This window comes from Labrus bergylta, chromosome 8, assembly GCF_963930695.1.
Source record: "Labrus bergylta chromosome 8, fLabBer1.1, whole genome shotgun sequence".
Taxonomy (NCBI): domain Eukaryota; kingdom Metazoa; phylum Chordata; class Actinopteri; order Labriformes; family Labridae; genus Labrus; species Labrus bergylta.
This window is the reverse complement of record NC_089202.1, coordinates 14,335,356-14,357,399: the sequence shown is the minus strand read 5'-3', so window position 1 is coordinate 14,357,399 and position 22,044 is coordinate 14,335,356. Positions and strand designations below refer to the sequence as shown.

At 38.4% G+C, this 22,044-nt stretch overlaps 1 protein-coding gene across 4 annotated transcripts; it reads left to right on the top strand.

The window, feature by feature from the left end:
- Positions 1-617: 617 nt before the first annotated feature.
- On the top strand, positions 618-21,077 carry ptpn6 (protein tyrosine phosphatase non-receptor type 6). Of its 4 annotated transcripts, none has more exons than XM_029280270.2 (16): positions 2,579-3,110; positions 3,497-3,519; positions 5,053-5,175; positions 6,883-7,077; positions 11,209-11,392; positions 12,656-12,772; positions 13,062-13,190; positions 14,455-14,551; positions 14,702-14,781; positions 14,871-15,017; positions 16,300-16,431; positions 16,524-16,678; positions 17,669-17,736; positions 17,867-18,018; positions 18,374-18,438; positions 20,529-21,077. In XM_029280270.2, the coding sequence occupies exons 2-16, from the start codon at positions 3,512-3,514 to the stop codon at positions 20,623-20,625; spliced, it is 1,749 nt and encodes a 582-aa protein (XP_029136103.1). In that variant the 5' UTR covers positions 2,579-3,110; positions 3,497-3,511; the 3' UTR covers positions 20,626-21,077. The 4 variants fall into 4 exon arrangements, with proteins under 4 accessions (XP_029136102.1, XP_029136103.1, XP_020504761.1 ...); XM_020649105.3 differs by having other exon boundaries at positions 3,494-3,519; XM_020649104.3 differs by having other exon boundaries at positions 3,450-3,519.
- Positions 21,078-22,044: the final 967 nt, after the last annotated feature.

Below are 22,044 nucleotides of genomic sequence, written 5' to 3'. Positions count from 1 at the left end.
CACTCCTCTGCATTCATTCTTTGGGAAGGGGAGGAACTTAGCGTGTTTGGAAATGTTCCCTCATTCATGTTTAAATGATGTAGGGGAGAAAGATTTTTTTTTTGTAAATGTGTTTATCTCTCTTCTAGTCTTTAATGGTTTAAGAATTGTTGGTTGTGAGTGTCAGGCTCAAACCATCCACTAACCCCTACATTTGTTATATTTATGTTCTTTTATTAGATACCTCTCTTTCGATAAGAATAGAATAACTATGTAGATGCAAATGTCTGTCCAGCAACTATCTGTTCAAATGAAAAAGTGTGATGTGCTTTGCATGAAAACCTTGAAAGACGAGGTATCGTAAACATTGATGCAAATGTTGATTTTGCGTGGCCGGATGGAAAAGCCGGAGAGTCTTTGCACATGGAAGAGGTCGTGAGAGGGAGATCAGGGCGAGAAGCAGAAGAAGGAAGGAACAGGCACATTTTTTTACTGTAGATAGTTGGACAATTAAGGAAATTGTAGTAAATTACAGGGCGGGAGGATCGGCTGTGCTGGTAATGAAGCCTGATATCTTATCAACAGAGAGAGAGGCTAATTCAGAGTGAGGCTGAGCACAAGTGAACTTCGACAGTAACAAAAAAAAACAAAGGGAGCAGACCTGGAGTGGCTGTCAGTGTAACCTGACTCTGAGTGAGTGTGGATATTTGGAAGAAGAAACATACTGACCATCTTTATAAACAACAAGACACATTTGGAGTCTTCGCATCCGAGTGCAGAAGAGCCAAGACTGAGTCACTACTGCAAGGGGCCCGACCATGTCTTGTGGGTGAGTATCCACTGTTGTGTAAAGTATAGTAAATGTTTGTGCGTGTAACTACCTTTGCAATAACTCAGGAGTTGTGATTAAATGAGAATCCAGATGCAGATTTAATAATTCAATATATCGTTCTACAAATAAAATAAACCTAATATTAGAGTTTTCTAAAATATTTTAGCATAAACTTTTATATTACAATAGTGCCATATATATTAACATTGTTTTTGATCATGTTTTGGGTTCTTAACACTAAACTTAAATGCTTTGCGGAATAAAATGTGATAATGTCATGAAACAGGCATGACAAGTCAGTTTTGGTCATAGACCCCTGTAGCTTTACGGTTGTCCACAGCAGCTTAATACAACTTGAAAGATTCAAGAGTCTCACTACCAGGAAGCTGCATGGAAAAAAAAATGTAAATATTCTCATCTCACTGTTAACACCTAACAAAACCAAATGCTCAGAATAACATTTTAGAGAAGTGCGACCGAAACAGTTTCCCAAATCATAAACGGCCTCAAAATGACAGAAAATCACTTGACAGATAAAAACAAAAGAGAGAAGAAGCAGATTCTAACATGTAAGAAGAAGGAAGCAGTGAATGGGATGATTAACTGACTAATTTCTTCACTTCTCCGGTGCGTAGCAAGAAATTCTGGACCCCGTAACATGTATACTCTAAAGGCTTTTCCTACAGCCGGGGCTGTTCAGTCTGTGACGCCCTCATCACATACAGGCTTGTATAGTCCCCGTCGGCACCATTACTGTCATGTTTTAAAGGTACAGAGCATGTACAGCACATCTATCTGAACAGACACAATTCAGTGCGTTGCAAAATGTCTGATGTGTCACAACATTGAAATGCTTGCAAAGCCAGAAGAAACATCTTTGTTGTAAAATGGAAGAGAAGAAAAACCAGAGTCGACTGTTAAACATGTTAGTGTTGAGTATATGGCACACTGCAGTAGCGGCTGTTAACCACGATAAATGACACCTGCAGTAGTGTGTGTGTGTGTGTGTGTGTGTGTGTGTGTGTGTGTGTGTATGTGTGTGTGTGTGTGTGTGTCTGTCTATGCATGAGTGTGAGAGAACAGGCTGGCTGGAGCTACACTCTGCTGTATGTTTGTAAGGATTTCCACTTAATCTTAGCTTTAAAAACAACTTTCCCTTTTACCTTTAAAATGTCAAACTGCTCTTCTTAGAGTTGAATGAAGTAAATGATGTTGGCAGTGGACCAATACTGACATACTGTATTTTTCATAAATTCAAAACATATCGATACACTGATACCACTTGGAGGAAAACAATTTGCAAGTTAAATGTATTTGTCCCAGTTTGTTTCAAAGGTTCTAAAATGTGACTTCACATGCTGTTTCTGCAGAGTGTTCTTTATAGGAAATTGGATGCATGAAGTGCCTCTTAACAAGACTCTAAATACTTCTTTTGATAGCAACATTAGAAAAATTCTACACAATTTGAAAGATTTATGCTTCAGACCAGTCTTCCGTCACAGTTTGAGCTTTTCTGCTTCAGTAATTTGATAATGAGTGCACAGTTGCTAATGGTTTACCAGCTGAGAGCAGCACTATTCCACACAAAAACACACATGTATATATATAGAGTGGGGAAGGTTGAAGTGCAAATAAGGAAGTGCTCTGTGACTTTGACCTTTTTTTTTTTTGCGCTCCAAACACACGCACGCACACACACACACACACACACACACACACACACACACACACACACACACACACACAGACTCAGACACACCTGGAAGTAAAGCGCAAACAGACAACAATAGTAGCAGACAGGTGGGCAGACGGAGGGGAAAGCTTTACATGTAGCTGACTCAAAGGCAGTGTGGGCTTTTTCATGAAGCTTTTACATTTGTTGATTTTTTTTCTTCCTTCAAACATGGTGGAACTACAGCACAGACTCTCTCGCTCATGATTTACTGCTGCATGGAACCACTATAACTACCTGAGCTGCTTCATTGTTTGAGTGTTTGTAAAGAAAACTATGCGTTGGAGCATCCGAGAGCAAGTCTCCAGAGTTTAAAGACACTCTGCATTTTAATATGATGAGTTTCTGTTTAGGTTGTCTCTCAAACAAACAAAAACACTGAGTGTCTATCGGTTTGAGGAATTCCGGCCCCGTCAGCTATTTAGGTTCCTGTCTTGCTTTCACTATTTTGTGAAAGGAGACATAAAAAGGAAGGAAGGGGAGAGCGAGTGAGGGAGGAGGCGCAGACGAGTATACAAGTGAGGCATCTCGGTGACTGTCAGTTGTTTCCAGAAGCAGCTGAGAAGAGTAAGTGTTTGCCTGCTTTTCTATTGGGACAGAGAGGGGTTGGGTAGAAAGAGATTTGGTTGGAGGGAGGAGAGGGAGGTTGAGAGCGGGTAGTTTGACAGTTGTTTTGTGGATTTTAGTTCAGCGATAGAGCTGAAGGATTTTGTATCAGATGAATATATGTGAGTGTCAGAGGTAAAGCTTGTGTACAAAAGAGGAAAAGCTGAAATTACAGCGAGTTGGTTGTATCATAGCGAGTATGCTGTTGTAAAGTGAGGAAGTAATTGGGACCTGGCTGATTCTTTGTAAAACTAGAGCTAGAAATACTGTACTTATGCCTCTGAGTGTGAACATGTGCAGGAAGAAGTGACACTTACCGATCACTCTCCTTCTCTTGGTCCCAGAAGAAGTGAAGAGACAACATGGTTCGGTGAGTCAAGCCCCCCACCGGACAGCTTCATGCTCCATTAGTCAACTCTTGTGTTCTTTCTGCAAGGCGTGATGACAACTTCTCTGTTTCCATTCCTCCTTCTCTTTCTTTCCCCAGCTGTCGACTCGTCCTGCTCTGTTCCTCTTATCATGTGATTTCTGATGTGCCCCCTTTTTGTCTGTTTGCGTAAAGAAAACGTGTCATAAATGATGTTTAAGTGTTATGTTGATCAAGCTCCAGTCTGTCCTTCATCCTTTGAATGAGCACGAGCATCCATTGTATACAATCTCTTGTGCGGCAAGCAGAAGTAGAAAGAGAAGCACATCGCTTCTTCAACCTCAAACTAATTATTGAAAAAAAGTATGGTTAACTGCCTATAAAGATGTATTTTGGAACAGTTCAAGCTTTATGTTGCATTATCTAACCCTAATACTGCGAGACAAATCTATTCAGATTCATTGTCAACAAGTTGAGACATTTATAACAGATTTATTAAATATCACATTTAAAAGTTGAAGGCTGTGTAACATGGAAACTGAAAAGAGATATATCCATCTTCTACATTTGGGTGATGAATATTTACATTTTGTATCATTGAAATTTAAGGAAAAAAACTTTTTTTGGGGGGGGTGGGGGGGCTGTGAGCCGAGCTTGACCATAGCACACTTATTCTAATTGCATATGAAATGATAAAAGCTCCAGGAACAGATAACATAGTAGATACTCAGTCTGAACTAATGGTGCCATGTCACAGTAACTCATTTGTAAGAGTATATTAGGAAAACTTTAGCTCAAAGTTGTTGATGAAAAGATTAATTTACTTTTTTATACGTATTATAGTTGTAAAAATATCTAATATGTGTGAGGTTTCTGTGGAATTGATTTCTGACTCGTGCGCCGTCCGTGGCCCTGTGGTAATGGTGTCGATCACGCTCTTAAAATGAAGGTTTCTACACTTCTTTTGTGATTCAAGTTTTTTCTAGGCTTTGATCAAAACTTTCATTGCTCATAAACCTGCACAGTAAAGGATGCAGACTTCATAGTTAAAGAAATAGACTGTTTTGAATATTTTTTTGAATATCAGTGATACTAACCCATATGAAATGCAACAACTTAAAAAACACCAGAGTGATGAGTTAAAAGAGACGCTTTACGGTTTAAAAAAACACAGAAGAATTCAGAGAGATGGAAAGGTAGTCTTTTATTAACAACTATTTCACTAGAATATAATGAGTGAGATATAAGAATCAGTTGTTAGTAGACTGGATGATGAATTGAAAACACTCTGATTGGACGTGCCTCTGGAAATTAACTTAATAACAAGTCGCTACTAAAAATACTACAGTTAAGTTTCTGCAAAAAGTACTTTATTTCCTTTTTTTTTTTTTTGTATTTTGTCCATCAAATATCTTTGCATGTGTTGTGTTCCAGCTCGCACAACAGTGTTCATAAATGTGTATGTGCTATTCTTTCTCTGACACGAGTCTCGTCTGTTGGTTATTTTTTTGACTCTGTACATGTGTGTCACTGCAGGTGGTTCCACAGAGACATCACAGGCCTGCAGGCCGAGGAAATGCTCAAGAACCGAGGCATACATGGCAGCTTTTTAGCTCGACCCAGCAAGAAAAGTGTGGGAGATTTCTCACTGTCTGTCAGGTGATTATGTCTGCAAAACTATCTTTACCTGTCCTAACCAACCTGCTGAGAAGAAATCAAAATTGTTATTCCTTTTCAATTGTGCTCTAAGCCAATCCGCACGTCTCCTTTTACTAATAAATCTTAATGCAGAAGATACATGGCAAAAAAAAAGACATCTTGTTCCACTCTGCAAACCCTGCTGCAAATACTGGGAATCTACCTTTAATGTTTTATTTTTCATAAATCAACCTAATTTAATGAATTGTATTCTTTGTTTCCTCATAAGAACTCCTGAATTAATTATCTGCCTTTAATCTTTAACTGATTTCTCACAAAACGTTTCCACAACTTGAGAGAGACGGCGATCAAACTTTCCACTGCACCTTGTGGTTATGATCTTGAATGTAGAAATGTCTTATTGCTCCAGATACATTTGATGATGCTTTATTTATCTAGCACAAAAACATATATGGGTTGTTATTCACAATCTGAGGGAATACAAAGAAATACAAATATTTTCAGAATCATCAAGTATTTGCTAATAATTTAAAATATCATAATTTGAACTCAATAGATGAAATGTCGTATTGGACTCACTGAATCGTCTGAATTTTTTTCCGTGTTATGTCTTACTGTATTTCATGTTTATTTGTATAGAGACAAGTATGGAGCAAGTAAACCGTTACCACACACAACAGCATTCAAAGCCTGAGCTCATTCATTAAGCCTCGTCCCCAGTCCTTAAATTTTCCCAGTTTAGCAGTCTACTACAAAAAGTTAAATGTTTAAATAAGTAACTGTGCATGTGTACTTCAGCAGTTACAGTCACTGTCTGTATTAATTCAGTTATTTATCTATTGCTGACATATTGTATCGTATATATTTTCAAGGCCAGTTCACCACAGAGCTACTTAAAGTAAAAAACGATTATTACTATTCCTGTGTTGATGTTTTGTTCTCAAGTAGCCGTGTAGTTACATCTTTGGTAACTAAAAGCTCAAAAAGTAAAAGAAAAAGAAAAGATATCGTCATTGACCCTCACAGTGAAACAACACTTACATGTTCTTGTACATGTCCAAAGGACAAAAACATCATGGGCACTTTCAAATCTGCATTAACGTCATGAATTTGCTTTGTTACAAATAAGTATGTGTCAATACTGGCATTTTCTCTGAGATTATACAAACCCAGAAAACCCGCAAGAATCATGACTCATCATACGTTTACTAATATTTTACCTAAGCCTGTATTTTTTTCTCCTTGCGTGGTTATAGTTTATAGCACATTATCGCACTTCCTGGTCCATAATTATTAGAGGAAACCAAATTAGTTGAGAAAAGCTCTTTCATAACTCAGATAAAACCAGACAGAATGCTTCTGTATTTATTGCAGTCTGTGAAATACTGAAGGCTCACATGTTTGTGTCGGACAAATACAGAAAATACACTTTGTAGTGCATAGTCGGTGTTCAGCTGCAGAATCTAAGAAGATTCAATAATGCTCAGTTGAAGACCAGACTCACCAGACTCATGTCCCAAAACTGTTGAAAAACAATCTGTGTGTCTTGGCGTCTGAAGCCTGAAAGGTTGAAGAAACATTATTGTGTTGTTATAACTTTAGTAACTACAAACTCCAGACATGGAGATAATCTCTTTACTGTCATCAGAACGTTTTTGTCAGGGATAATTTGACTGTTCGAGTGACTCTGCTGGCTTTTCTCCTCAGGGTGGCTGAGCTGGTGACCCACATCCGCATCCAAAACACAGGAGACTTCTACGACCTATACGGTGGGGAGAAGTTTGCCACCCTGTCTGAGCTGGTTGAGTACTACACGGCAGAGAACGGCATTCTGCAGGACAAAGATGGCACCGTCATCGAGCTCAAATACCCGCTGAATTGCTCTGACCCCACCACAGAAAGGTGGGTTCACTCTTACCTCCACCCTTGCTTTTTAACCCCCCTCTGACTTCTCTGAGCCGCCTCCTCGTACACTATATGTAACACTACTTTATTAGGTGGTTAAATGAACTTCAGTCGACTAGTTGACGATCACTATTTCCTCTTACATTTAGTTTCCTGGGGTTAATTAGTCCCATTTGTAGGTTTGATATTCTGTCGTGTTGAAACATTTTCCTCTGGGGTGGGAGAGTGTTTTCATTTGAAGCTGCTTTTGAATAATTCTGGTGTAATAGCATCTCTGTCAGATTGTGAGTCAGTGAATACAAACACCCACATTCGAGACAAAAAGAGCCCACAACTGTCGAGGCTTCATTCTTCTCTCTGCATCGGTGCTGTAGCTCGGGGCTTACAACTGTGGTTTTCTTGGAGGTTTCCAGTTCATGAGACTACTGTATATGTATTTTTACTTTTACTGCTGCATTACAGACCTTTGTTTTTAGTCATGATCTCCTCCAGACATGTTGTAAGACTTAAATAACAGGTATCTGATCAGGATTTACCACAAAGAAGTCAAATTACCGAAACTTGTAGGTTCTCATTTTAATCCAAAATGATCCACAAATACTAAAATAGAACACATTTCAGTGATTTAGCTGCTTAAAAAGAGATCTCCTACTTATCTGGAGAAGGTCAGTATCATTAGCTGCACATTTGTAAAATGCATCTCCAAAGTACTTCTGAAATCCCTAATTTAAGCTCGTTCATGCACATGTTAAATCCAGATTTAGGAGTACAGAGAAACTTTCTCTCTTCAGCTGAATAATATGGGCTAAAAACAAAAAACAACATTCTGCTGTCTTAGTTTGCACATCTTCTCTGCAGAGTGACTGTCAAATTGCCAAAAGGTTTCACAAGTCATTTCCAGAAAAAGGAAACAGCAGCGTTTCAATATTTAATGTGAGAACCTGCTTCTTTCATTCATTTACAGTACTCCCCTTCTAATCCTCAGGGGAAGTATGGATCCTTTTTACCTCAGGACATTTTCTCTACTGGCTGTCTGTCAGCTGTAATTAATGGTCACGGTGGAAATCAATATTGTACATTCAACCCTTTAAAACAAAAAGGAATTTTATTAGAAGATTTTGTAGCATGTAAAATATTACTGCTGTTAGTTTATATTCCAATTCCTAAACATTTTGGGTTTTTATGGTAATTACTCTATTAATAAAATATTTCAGTACCGGACTTGTGACTAAACATATGCCAAATGTAGTTGATTTTGAAATGTATTTAATCGTGATACGTCTCGTTGAACAACACTGTTATTTATAAGAGTTTGCTCTTTCATCTAGATTTACTGTAGCTTGAAAACCCGTCTGAGCTCTCTGTATCTTGCAGCATCTGTTTGCTAAAAACAGCTGTGTGGTCGCTATATAGTTCTATTTTAGTGTATCTTTACATCTGTGTCCACATGCAGCGTCCTCAACATCAAAGGCTAATCTGATCAAATAAATCTATTTTCTGTTTGCCTACAGCAGGTTTTTAATGACCCTGTGATGTTGACGTTTTATTCTAAGTTTCTCACATTGCGCATCTCACACTGCAGCTGTAGGTGGTGTTATGTTGTTAATGCACTGTGCCACTGTAGGCTGCTAAAAGTAGGTTAATGTCTTACCTATAGTGAGTAATCAACGTTATTAAGGACACTACTTTTCTAGTGTGTGTGTGTGTGTGTGTGTGTGTGTGTGTGTGTGTGTGTGTGTGTGTGTGTGTGTGTGTGTGTGTGTGTGTGTGTGTGTGTGTGTGTGTGTGTGTGTGTGTGTGTGTGTGTGTGTGTGTGTGTGTGTGTGTAACTTGTAGCTTGAAGCGCTACCCTCTGCCCCCCCTCGTCCTTCTCTCTCTGTCAGTTGTTTAACTTCCCTTTTGTTTCTGCGGTTGGAAACTTTAAGTTTTGACACTTTTGAAAGCAATGGCCAGACCCTTCTCATCTTCCTCTATTGCACACTCTATCATGTTCTTGCTCACTTACTGTCTTCCTCATCACACCCTAATCTCACCGTCATCTCACAGTTTTATAATCAACACCTCACCAGGTCACCCTGGGTTTGCATTTGTTCTTAAGTTTCTGAGAGCTCATCACTTCTCAGGAATATTCTCAGGTCATTATCTGGTTGCCATTGTGTCACAAATGAATTCACATATAGCCTCCCATACTGACAGCATTATTATTTAGTTTATCTTATGCATGGTTGAATTGTTCTCTTAAACATGTTTAAATACTTAAAATACTTTGCAGTTTTTCCTGCACAGTTTTTCCTCTGCACATACTGCTTGCAAACTTCTGCAATTGTGCACAGAAACGACCTTTTTCTGTTTTTCTCTTGTTTTAAGTAACCCGATGCTATTGAAAAACCATCATGTGGTGCACAATATCAGTTGCTCTAAATATATTACACACAGTTTACACATTGCTATAAAAGCATAAACTGTGATTTGACAAGTAAGTAAACCAAAAAACTGAGAAAAAAAAAGTAGTAAAGCGTGTGCAGAAGGCTTAACTAGAGCAGTGTGGGGTGGGGGAGGTGGTGCAGGGGGGTGTCTGTGGATGGTGCACGGGGAGGGGGGGGCGGGGGGGTTGGGGGGCAGTCTATAAATACTTTGTCCTTTTCAGCCACGAAATCTGTCATCAGAAATTTTCCAACCGCAAAGCAGGAAGTTCAGCAGAAGAAATCGAGAACTGTGCCTAAAATTAAGTCAACCCGATCACAGGCTGCATTCACCAAGTCACACACGTTCCACAAACACAAACACACACAAATACGGTTTGACAGCGAATAGAAATATCATCTGTGTGTAACAGCAACTTCTGAACATGCTATTTTAAACCCTTCACCTAACGTGCCTAATTCTGTCGTGGCTTTCTATTTCTACTCAGAGAACCGTTCACACAACAGTCCAGTGCGACCACATCAGGGAGTGTCAGCAACCGTTCATCTTTAATGAGCTGATACAGTCGCTCAGAGCTCTGACAGTAATCTGGTCAAGCTGTCGTCAAAGTCAATTCATTAATAAATGAATTAAGAAAAAAGAGTTTGGACATGTAAAGGACATTCATCAAGAGTTTAAAAATAGATTTTAAAAAGGCCGGCTGTTTTCTCTGAAGAGTCCTTTTAATAGTTTCACAGTTTTGTTGCCTTTAAAGTTTTTATAGACACATGTTCATAATTCAGACTCTGCTACATAAAATTTAATGTGTCACAGCCGCACACAGACTGATGACATCACAAGAAAAAAAAAAAAAGACACCTTTTTCTTTTGACACCTGCATTAATTTATACGATGGAGGATTAAATTATTAAATGAACGAGTTCGAGACCAGCCTGCGTGACAATTAAATGAATGAAAGTTGAACTCTGTACTTTCCTCTGCAGACAACTTCCTCCAAGTCAGTGTGGTTCTTTCTTCGGAAAAGCCACAGTTTCTTGCAGTATCTTTTCATGGTGCTGATATTTTATGACAATGTGAAGATAATTATGTGCCAAAAGCATTTGTAGTTTCATATATGCATAAGTAAAGCCCCAACACAACTATTTGTGTCTGTTATCGGTCTGCCTTGTTAAAGTGTCTCATGTGCAGAGACAGTTTGTGTCCTGTTCATCATTTTACAGATAAACAAGGTCTTGCAAGTTGAAGTGAAAACTTCTCTTGAAATAACTGTTTTTACCAACTACACAAGGAAGTAGCCTATTTCCTTATTAGTGAAACCTTTAGGACAAGATGCTCCATGTTTGTCATTTGAGAACAGGATGCTGCTACTCTTCTGATCTAGACTAAAATAACGACTTTATTCTTTAAAGACTTTAAGAGTTCTAATTTACGACTTTAATCTCGTAAATTTCCGATTTTAATTATTATTATTTTTTTAACATGGCCCTGATCCTCCGTTGTAAATTTACCTAAACGATCAAACAAAAATATGATTTAAAACATGAATAATAAGCAAAGATGAAACGATAGAATATTTTTCTGTTTAAGTCTGAATTATCGTTCCATAAGATTCATGAAGTTCTAATATTCTCAGCATTCGACATAACCTCAGGGCAAGACTGTCTTTAGAACTAACCCGTATACCTTCTTGCTTCTGTGTCTCAGGTGGTACCACGGTCACCTGTCCGGGCCCAATGCAGAGAAACTGCTCAGTGCTCGAGATGATTCGGGGACATTTCTTGTCCGAGAGTCGCTGTCCAAACCTGGAGACTTTGTTCTGTCGGTTCTGACAGATGAGAAGAGCAAAAGTGGAGGAAAGAGGGTCTCCCACATCAAGATCATGTGTCAGGTGGGGCTTTTACTTGTTTCAGTGTGTTACTCTGCATTTGTGTAGAGTGCAAGATACATATAGGGGCGGCTGTGTTGCTCCCGCTGCTTCAGTGGTGGTGTATGAATGGGATTAGTTACTTCTGATGGATGATACTACATCGCGATCACTACCATCAGTGTGTGAATGGGTGGGTGTGACAGGCGGTGTAAAAGCGCTTTGAGTAGTCGGAAGACTAGAAAAGCGCTATATAAGCTCAAGTCCATTTACCATTTACATATGTGCATGAAATGAGTGCTTTGTATCTGATTAGTTCTTTGCTTTCAGAGTATAGAATCAGCTCTTTGATTAATTTTCACGTCCCCTGATTTATTCAATAAAAGCAGTTGCAGCTCTGCTATTGTTAATTAATGTTAAAACATGTTCACATGCCCATCAGGTACAAAACCCTAACTACAAAAGACCTGAAACCATAATAATCATCTTCTGACGTTATGACGTGTTCATCAACCCCCGCTCAACAGCACCTCTCATTTTCATAGATATCATCACAGTCTTTGCATTTTTTATTTTTAGCAGTGGTTCACCTCATAGAAAACAGCGCTCAGGCCTCATTTAAATGTGAGCCATTGTTTTTGTGCAGAAGATTAATGTGAGATTACTGGAACGGTTACAAAGGCCTTTTCATGAACACGTGGCAAAGATCAGGTGAAATTTCCGTACTCTGCTCTCCCTTCAGAGTCTGTTCACGGCAGTCGCGACTAAATCTATGAGAAGATATATACATTTACAGTCACACCTGTTGCATGCAGGAAATTAATCTTGTGGCCCACAAAGCGTTATTTCTTCGATATAAGTTCTTGAAAATTTCCACCACAAAAAAATGACCTTTTTCCTACATACATACAGGTAATATAACTCCGTCGGTTTTTTTAATTGTGTGTGTTTGTTTATGTTATTCACGAATGAACATTTTTGGAGCTATCATGCTGTTTTCTTTAACAAAAATATTTCAATAAATTAATTACAAAGATTTATTCCCATTTACATTAAAGGGGCTTCACTTAACAAATACCTTGCTTATCCCTTTTTTTTAATCAAATTACTCTTGTTTGAATTTTGTGGCATGGTCATTTTTTAGTTTTTCTTTTCAATACTTTTTCTGTATCCTCATCAGAAAATATACCTCAGTGATATGTTGTATTTTTTGTGTGATATGTTGTATGTTTTGTGTGATATGTTGTATGTTTTGTGTGATATGTTGTATGTTTTGTGTGTGTCCAGAACGACAGGTACACAGTGGGATGTTCAGAGATGTTTGACACGCTGACAGACTTGGTGGACTTTTACAGACGCCAAGGCATCGAGGAGATGTCGGGGAACTGGGTGTATTTAAGACAGGTGAGCTGGATTTTATGTGATGTGACGGATTAATTCAGATGTCATTTCATTGCACAAAGTCAACAAAGTGAATGTCAGTAAGCTGTAAATGAAATAAAAACTCTCTTTGTGGGTTATTTTAAAAGGTAAGATGCACAGCACACAGATAGGAAATATAACACCTCTGAGTGTCTATTAACGTGGACATGATAATGTTGTGCATTATATTCATGGTTGTATTATTTCACCTCTGTTATAATATTATAATATTTATCTACTTTTGATCTCTTTGTTTCTGTCTTCCTTGCAGCCGTATTACTCCACCAGAGTGAACGCAGCAGACATCGACAGCAGAGTGAGACAGCTGGATGAGACTGCACAGCAGCTGAAGGAGGGCGAGGGAGAGAAGAACAAGGCGGGCTTCTGGGAAGAGTTTGACGTAAGATTTGAGTCAACAGCCTTGAATATTTTTAATACAACTGCTTCTTACCATGATGCTTGATTTGTGGTATAAGAACCTCTGTAATACATTAATCATCTCGTTACTAAGAAACTACAAACATTTATAAGCCTTTAAACTCTTCACAGTGATAGAAAAAAAACAACTAGAGTGATAAATACTATCATCTTGTGGTGGGGGAATACGCTAAATGTCACAAGGCGGTATTACATAATGTTTCTAAGCAGGCTTTAAAGCGGTGTGGGTTCAAGCTGACCATATTAACTCAACCTCTCATCATGCAAACTAAAAAACACTTTCACTGAGAGGAAATGGGACATTTAATTAAAATCAGTTGCAGGTTGTTTGGCTTAAAAATGGCAAAGAAAATGTATTTTCAGATTGCACATTTAATGACAAGTTAACTCAAATGTGCTTAAAATGGAAAACAAAATTAAAGTTATAAACATGACAACAACGGGGACATACTCAATATAAAAAGCAAAGAAAGTAAGCATGAGTATGTGCAAAGACATACACAAAAGTACACACTGCTGTGGGGATAAAGAGAAAAACTATTTATAAAATGTTTTAAATCTATAAAATCTTGACATCTGAATTTTTTTTATTACAAATTCCAATTCATAGTCTTCATACACAAGACAGCTTGAAGCGAACTGAAGCTCAATACAAACTGGGGTTTTCATGCACATGCTTTATGTTAGATTAAGTTATTTTAAAGTTGTTGGTATTGTAACTATTTTGGCTTGCTTTTCAGCACATGCCATCTCAGTCACTAGTATTTTCTTAATCACTAAGGCCCTCTGGGAAAAATTCCCACCTACTTATCCTCTCTCGTAATCTTGAAGGATGGAAACCAAGACCTCCGTTCTCTGGACGTTGTGCAATTCATTTCCAAAATCTGCACTGCATTGGGAAGAAATGCTTCAAGGTTTTCTGCACCTGCTGCAACGAACAATCTCCAGACTGATCATTAAAAACATAATTTAGAACCTCTGAACACTTTTAATCTGTTATGAGGTTTTGATTAAATGAATTAATTCATCAATATAAAAAAAATTACCCTCTCCTTGTCATGGCGTGCTATTCAGACTACAACGTTACAGTTGGATTGACTTATGTAATACTTTCTCGAACAGCAACAGATTCTGTTTGAATTAGAGGATAAAATCAGAGTGTAATATCAGTGCAGAGAATATGTAGAAACAGAATATATAACACCGATGTCTCTTTCTCCCACCAGGCTCTTCAAAAGTTGGAGGCGAAGGTGAAAAAGAGCCGAGAGGAGGGCCAGAGGCCTGAAAATAAAAGCAAAAACAGATACAAGAATATTCTTCCCTGTGAGTTTTTCATTTTCTCAGTACCACTATTATCTAAGTTAACCAAATCCTATGAGTATATTCAAGTTTTTATTGCACTGACGTTAACCAAACGTTTTTGTTCTGCATCTTACCCACGGTTTCCTCCCTCCGTCTTCTGGTTTCCTCCAGTCAATGACACCAGGGTGGCCCTGCAGGACACTGATCCTGATGTCGTAGGTTCGGATTACATTAATGCCAACTACGTGAAAGTAAGTATCCAGAGTCCCCGACTTCATAGTGTCACAAAATGATATCAGTACATTAAACAAAACTCGCTGTCATTGTTGTGTGTTTGTAGAACACCCTGTGGGAGGCTGCAGTTCCGAAAATGTACATTGCCACCCAGGGATGCCTTGCAACAACTGTCAACGATTTCTGGAAGATGGTTTGGCAGGAGAACACGAGGGTGATTGTCATGACAACCAGAGAGGTGGAGAAAGGCCGGGTCAGTACCAAAACACTCATGACAGCAGATTTGGATATTAAGCACATCTTCATATCTCTAAGTATTGAAGTTATTTCTCTGCACCTTTAATGACATTTCAACAAGAGATAACTTCCCTCTTTGAAGGGTCACACAGTGTTTGTCATTTTATTGGAGAGTCTGGCCTGTAGTTCCCTGTAGTATTTGATTCAGGTGCACAGTAAATATCACACTCAGAGATGACATTAAAGTCCTTCTTCTCTGAAAGGTTTCCAAGGCCTCAGACCCACAGTGGTTCATTTGAATAATTGCAACACAAGAGTCTGATTACAGACCTGCACAGCAGTGAGCTTTTATGTCTCAGTGTTTAGAGGATGTAAATGATGAAAAGGTGATAACATAAATATTAACTTTCAACCTTTTAGACCAGAATATGACGTAAGTTCACGTTTTAGATTATTGTTCTATACTAGAGTCAGTGTTGTACACGACTTCAAACTGCTTCATTTCACTACTACACACTACTAACATCTCAGAAGGAGATATTCAACTTTATACTCCACTAAGTTTGTTTTTACATCTGTAGTTTTTGTTTGCTAGCAGATTTCAAATGTTCACACCTTTTCCTGTTCAGTGAAAACCGTGTCTTTCCACATTTGGGGATTTGTGTTGTAAATGTGTGTGATAAGATTAAAGATGTAGTGTCCCTTTCAAAGTAGTGAAAACTCTCGCACCTCTCATAGAAATATAGAACAATAACCCTTCTTGGATCAGCTGTAAAATGAATTATAACAAAGCTTAATGAAGTTTTTTTTGGACGAGGACAAACATATAAAGGTCTACCAGAAGGTTTAGTGGTAGATTAAATCACCTGACAGCATAATGAGAAGAAGAGCTACCTTGAACAAACATTATTATTCACATTAAAGCATTATGCAAACGAATTCAATGATGTGAGTTTGAATGTGAGTATTTTCACTGTGTAGTATTGATTTTTTAAAAATTAAATTCAAATACAGATCTGAATACTTTTACCACATCTGATGTAACCTGCCAGAGGACCTGAGATGCCGTGTCTTTCTGACCTTTAGAGTTGACATAGTTATAAAGTTAGGTGGAGTTCAGTAAGCTCAATGTATTCCCATTGTGACAAACACCTTGATGAGTTCCCCTAAACAGTGCAATAAGACACAAAGGAATATTTTCAGAGCAACATAAAGATGAAAAGCTTTGAACGTGTACATGAAGTGAACTCAGCAGATTACGTTTGTAATAACTTGATTTATTTTTGACTTGATTTCAGAATAAATGTGTGCCGTACTGGCCCGACCCTGACTGCTCCAACGAGTTTGGTCCATACGTGGTGAAGTGTCAGTCAGAGAGGGAAGCTGCAGATTACAAAGTCCGAGTTCTGGAGATGGCTTCTTTGGACAAGGTTTGCTTCTGCAGCCCTGTTAGGTTGAACTTTAAGCAGGATTGTCTACATTATTACATTTCTGAATAGTTTTTTTCCCTTTTTTTTCACAGCCTAAACATTCTCGTACCATTTGGCACTATCAGTACATGAGCTGGCCTGACCATGGCGTCCCTCAGGAGCCGGGTGGCGTCCTCAGCTTCCTCACTCAAGTGAACACCAAACAGTCTGAATATCCCGCTGCTGGACCCATGATCATCCACTGCAGGTACCACAAGGCTAGAGCACACATTTTTCATGAGACACGGCTGAAGGCCTAGTATAATGATATAAAAACATAATAATAATAATAGTGTGGTGGTATAATTCCCTTCTTTAGAAAAAATAATACTGATTAATCAGTCACTAAAGATGTCGTAAAAAGGATCAAATATACCAGCGCACTATGCATCACGGACAAATCCAAACAGTAAATATTCTCAGTTAAAGTGAAATCTCATTTGAAGATGGGAGGGGTCTCAGTTTAACAAAATGTTTTCCAGATGGTGGCTCACATCACGTTTCAGGGATCATAAATCTTCAAAATAAACAACAGAGTATGTGTTCTTAGATCTGTTTTAGTGTGACATTGGATCCAAATAACAACAAGGCCAGGTTTGGTAATCAAAACTCAGGATGTAACACTCAGAAGTTTTAGATTAAGGTGATCATATTTTCAGGATTAAGATTAGTAGTAGCTGAACAAAAGCTTTAAAGTCAACTGACGGGTTATCCATTTGGAATTTTGCCCGTGTGATGTGAGGGATACTGAGGCCGCGTGCTGTTTGTTGATGACGCTCGTGTAAGTGTTTTTGGTATGTTAGCATGTTCACAACAAAGTCTCAATCTCACTAACATGATCTCTCAGGGTTCCTCTTAACACAACTGTTGTGACATTTGACATTTGACCCCTTAAAGTGGGAAAACATTTACTTACAACCCAACTTCACAAGTTTCATATGTCACAATGATAAGCAGAGTGATATATTCTTCTATATATATATATTCTTTTTTCTTGTTTCTCATCTTATGCAGCATGATGTAATGTTTTGTCCACCAGAACAGTATCAGAACATTTTTTTATTAATTTAACACTGTACCTGGTAAACATGAGTGTGGTAAACTGGAAGTTGTACAAGTACCTTTAGTGCTGTAAGAGTTACTAGAAGAGTAAAACTAAAAGAGTTACTAACTGTGTTTGCTCTGTAAATGTTTACAGCGCTGGGATTGGTCGAACAGGCACCATCTTGGTGATTGACATGATCATCGAGACCATTGACACTATTGGTAAAACATTTTTTTTTAAATACCAGTTTATATTGACTACAAAACACAACCGTTACAAATACAGCTACACGATTAGATTTTTCCCATGCTGCCTCCATCCAATATGTTCTTATCTGACTTCCCTCTGCAGGTCTAGACTGTGACATTGACATCCCCAAATACATCCAGATGGTGCGAGAGCAGCGCTCTGGCATGGTGCAGACAGAAGCTCAGTACAAGTTCATCTATCTGGCTGTTTCTCAGTACATTCAGACCACCAAGGCCAAAGACTGTGCTTACATGGTGAGCAACAAACACAGAAAATCCAGGAATAACACCAAGACAGACTACTGAATACACCACTGATAAGAGTTTTTTTTGGCTGAAGTACAGATAAATACAAGGAAGACAGGAGCGTTTACAGCAAACTAAATAGAGATATGTGTGTCAATAGGCCTTTGCACTTTTGATTGCTGATTTGAACACCAGATTTAACCCTATTGAATGCTAACAGAATGATATGTTATCACTGGTGAACGTTGACCCCGAGACAAAAGAAAACAACCTTTTACACAGACAACACCAGCCATGTGACTGCTTTGTGTTCGAGAGATCCTCCAGTCATCTCTGAACAAATCTCTGTTTCTCTCTTCCACAGGAAGCTGACACAGAGTATGGAAATCTGCAACTCAAACACCAACCAGCCAGCAGGAAGGTCTCAAAGTAAGTGAGGCGGTGTGTGTGGCTGTATGGCACAAAATGTGTGTGTGTGTGTGTGTCTGTGTGCGCGTGCAAATTGGATGTCTCTCAAACATTCACATCGCCCCTCTGAACCTCACACTGTCGCCCTACTTTCTTTTTAGAAAATATGACTTAGTCAGTGTCTTTCGCCTCATGTCAGAGAGAAGGAGGTGTTAGTGGAGGGAGGATGCATTCAAGTAACAGATGGACCCCACGAAAGTTTCATGATTTAGATTTTTACCTCCAAAATACACTGCAATGAACAAATGTTCCATAACACATTATTTACCATTTCATTGAGTCATAAAATAATGTTCATATAAAAAACACGGTTTGCTGTTCCGATTTGACCTCAAGGTGCTAAAGGCCATTAATTAAATCCAACCTGTGCATAAAATCTGATTACTGTAAGAAGCACAGAGCTATTGCTACATTGAATGATGGTATCAGATTGTACTGCTACCTTGTTCTTTACAGGTAGCTCTAAAACTGGATCAGCATGACGCAATTTCTAAGAATTCAATTTTTTTAGTATAGTCCAGACTGAAGTTACTCAATAACGGCCGTATAGATTGCCTGGATTTCAACGTTTTTTCTCATCCCTAAATACATATATATATATATATATATATATATATATATATATATATATATATATTTATATATGTATAAACATTTTAGATAAATTGGCATGAAATGTGCATAAAAAAGAGCCTGTTGTCACACACACTACAGTAGCACTGCTTCTGCTAAGTGTCCTCTCTCAATCTAAATCCAGCATAGCTTTGTTTATTTTGGGGGGAAAGCACATTAATCAGCATTTCTGTTAATATGAGTGCCAGTGTAAGCCAGCTTGCTAATTTTCCACTGCAGACCTTTGTCCCAATGTTTTGAAACCATTAAGGTGCTTATGCTGGCATGAAACAGTTCAGGATATCAGGGCATCTGAGGCAATCTGAGCGTTTATCTCTGAGAGCATTTCTCAGCAGGAGTTTTCATGAAACTTGAGGCAGAGACGAGGAAATGTATAATTTCTATGTTGTTAAAGCGGCACTCCAGTAAATTATTATGGCACTTCAATACACATTTATGACTCATTCATAACAACAGAATACACACAGATCAGAATTATAAAACCCTTTTTACACAGAGGATCCACCACAGCGCCGTAACAAAGCTGCTGCTGTCTCTCCACTTTAGTATTTTTACAACCAATAAAAACCTTCATATTGGTGTCCCGGTGCGTGATTTTTCATCGCCGCTGTGGAGGCAAAAGAGGCATCACATGTCAACAAACAGCATGAGCTTTACACACACATGGTGCTGATACACTTCACCTTTGTTCTCACCTGTTGTTTCGTCCGATGCGTTACAAAGGCTTTGCCACTGTTTTGACAGACAGAGAGGCGTACCAGAGGCCTGACGGTCCTGTCTTAAACAGGCTTTGTTATAGAGGAGTCATAGTCTCTAGTTCGGGTCAAGCTCCAGAAAATGCTGGATTCTATCATTCCTGTAATAACAATTACATTCAGAGTGATTGAATGGGATTTCAAACTGTCTTTGAATCACTGAAAACATGACACATAACAAAGACATTTAGATATCTGGGCTGTTCAGCACTTTGGATCGACTGTGTTGTGTGTGATGTTCTATATAAATAAAGTTGAGGGTTTCTGCGCCTCCTAATTTTGACCACCTCTATCTCTGGTCTATTGTTTGAATACATTTTTGTGACCTTTGAGCCAGGACACCCCTCATGTACGACCTGAGCAATACTCAAATGAAGTAGTCAGCAGAGATCAAACAGGACACTGGACAATTCAGCCCTCAAACACTGTGAACTTTGACCCACTTTGGCCCACTTGCAGGGCTGAATAGATGTCTGCCAGCTTTGAGTGATTGATTCATGGTTGGTTGCTCTGTTTAAAACTGTTCTCATGCAGATGGCTCGTTAATTAACCTCTCCAGTGTCTGAGAATCACTTCTAACTAAGCTGTGTCTAATGAATGGTGACCGCTTTATTAATAAATACAGGACCGATGAAAGCACTAATCAGCTTTTTCTATTTCCAGAAACACAGAGGACGTTTACGAGAATCTGTCCAAAGGAAAGAAAGATGTGAAGAAGCAAAAATCAGACAAGAAAAGTGGCTCAGTGAGGAAAAGATAGAAGAGACTGAGCATATTTACCAAAGTACGTCATGTTTTATATTTAAGCAGGCACTGTTTTATGGAGGCTTTTATTTGAGTGGAAAAAAAACCCCAAATCAGGTGTGAAATCAGAGAAACGATAATGTTATGTCTTCTGAAATGTCCCATGAATGCTTGGATGCATTTGATGAAAATAAAGCCTTCCTTATTGCAAATCCTTGTTTGTTTTTTTAATTGTCTGTTTTTGTTGTTGGGCGAGTAAACCAACATCATTTAGAAAGCTTTGATATTTTGAATGGAAGCTTCTTTGAATTATCAGCTCTCTCTCGCTCACTTTAAGATGATGTAATCCTCTATCGAAAGTCTCAAACCTCAATTCTGTATCTTGTTGTATTTTCATGAAACAGACAGTGACAGTGATTGATTTTCCACCGAGGATGAATAAAGTATTTCTGATTCTGATATACACAACTTTGTCTGGCTATGTATTTAATAAAGAAAACATCAGCATAAACAGCAACCTTTGTGAGATTCTACAGATAAGGCTGTACATCTCTACTGATCCTGTCCTGTGGTACCTGTGTGTGTGAAAAATCTCTGAAGAAAAACCTGCTCCTGCTTCTTTTTATCTTGCTAACGTGCCGCTCACTGCCAAACTTTCCGAGGGAAGAATGTAAACAAAGGCTCCTCTGTTTGCTCTCAGTAAATCTCTTCATCTGGATCAGACCCGATTACAGCACTGACGACCAATAACTATTATTTGTACTGCAGGTTGAATGGAGGCATCCATCTTACGTTGAGACTGTTTCATAACAGCTGAACTTAAGTGTGTTCATAGCTTAGCATTCTGAGAGGCAGCATGATTCTAGTTCAGCTGAACTACAGTTTAATGATAACAGAGTTAATGTTAGAAGAGGGATGGATTCACTTTTCCCTTAATTAATTTACAGGAACTCAGGAATGGACTTTAAACTTTATTTTTTAAGTCTATATAGGCCTAAAGAACCAAATCATTTTTATATAATCATCAAAATCACAATTTGTTGCTTGACCTCCAGTACAGTATGAAAGGTTAAAAAAAAAATCTTCTCCTTTATAAGCTGCAAAATCGAAGTGATACACTGATTGTTTTCATATTTAAATTAACTTGAACAATATTGTAAATCTCAAGTAGGCCATGCTGCATGTTTGCACTTTTAGAAAAACTGAGATGCTTAAAATTCCACTTAAGGCTCCAGTGAGGAACTTACGTACCTCTCTTTTTGTTAACATTGTCCTTTACATATACGTGCTGTTTGGAGCAGCGTGCAGTCAATCACCAGAGCCACTTACAGATTGCAGTTCTGCAACAGTTCTGTCATCAGTAAGCCCAATTTGTATTTACACATTGCATCCATAACAACATAACATTGGTGTCCCAGTGTGTGAATTCATATTG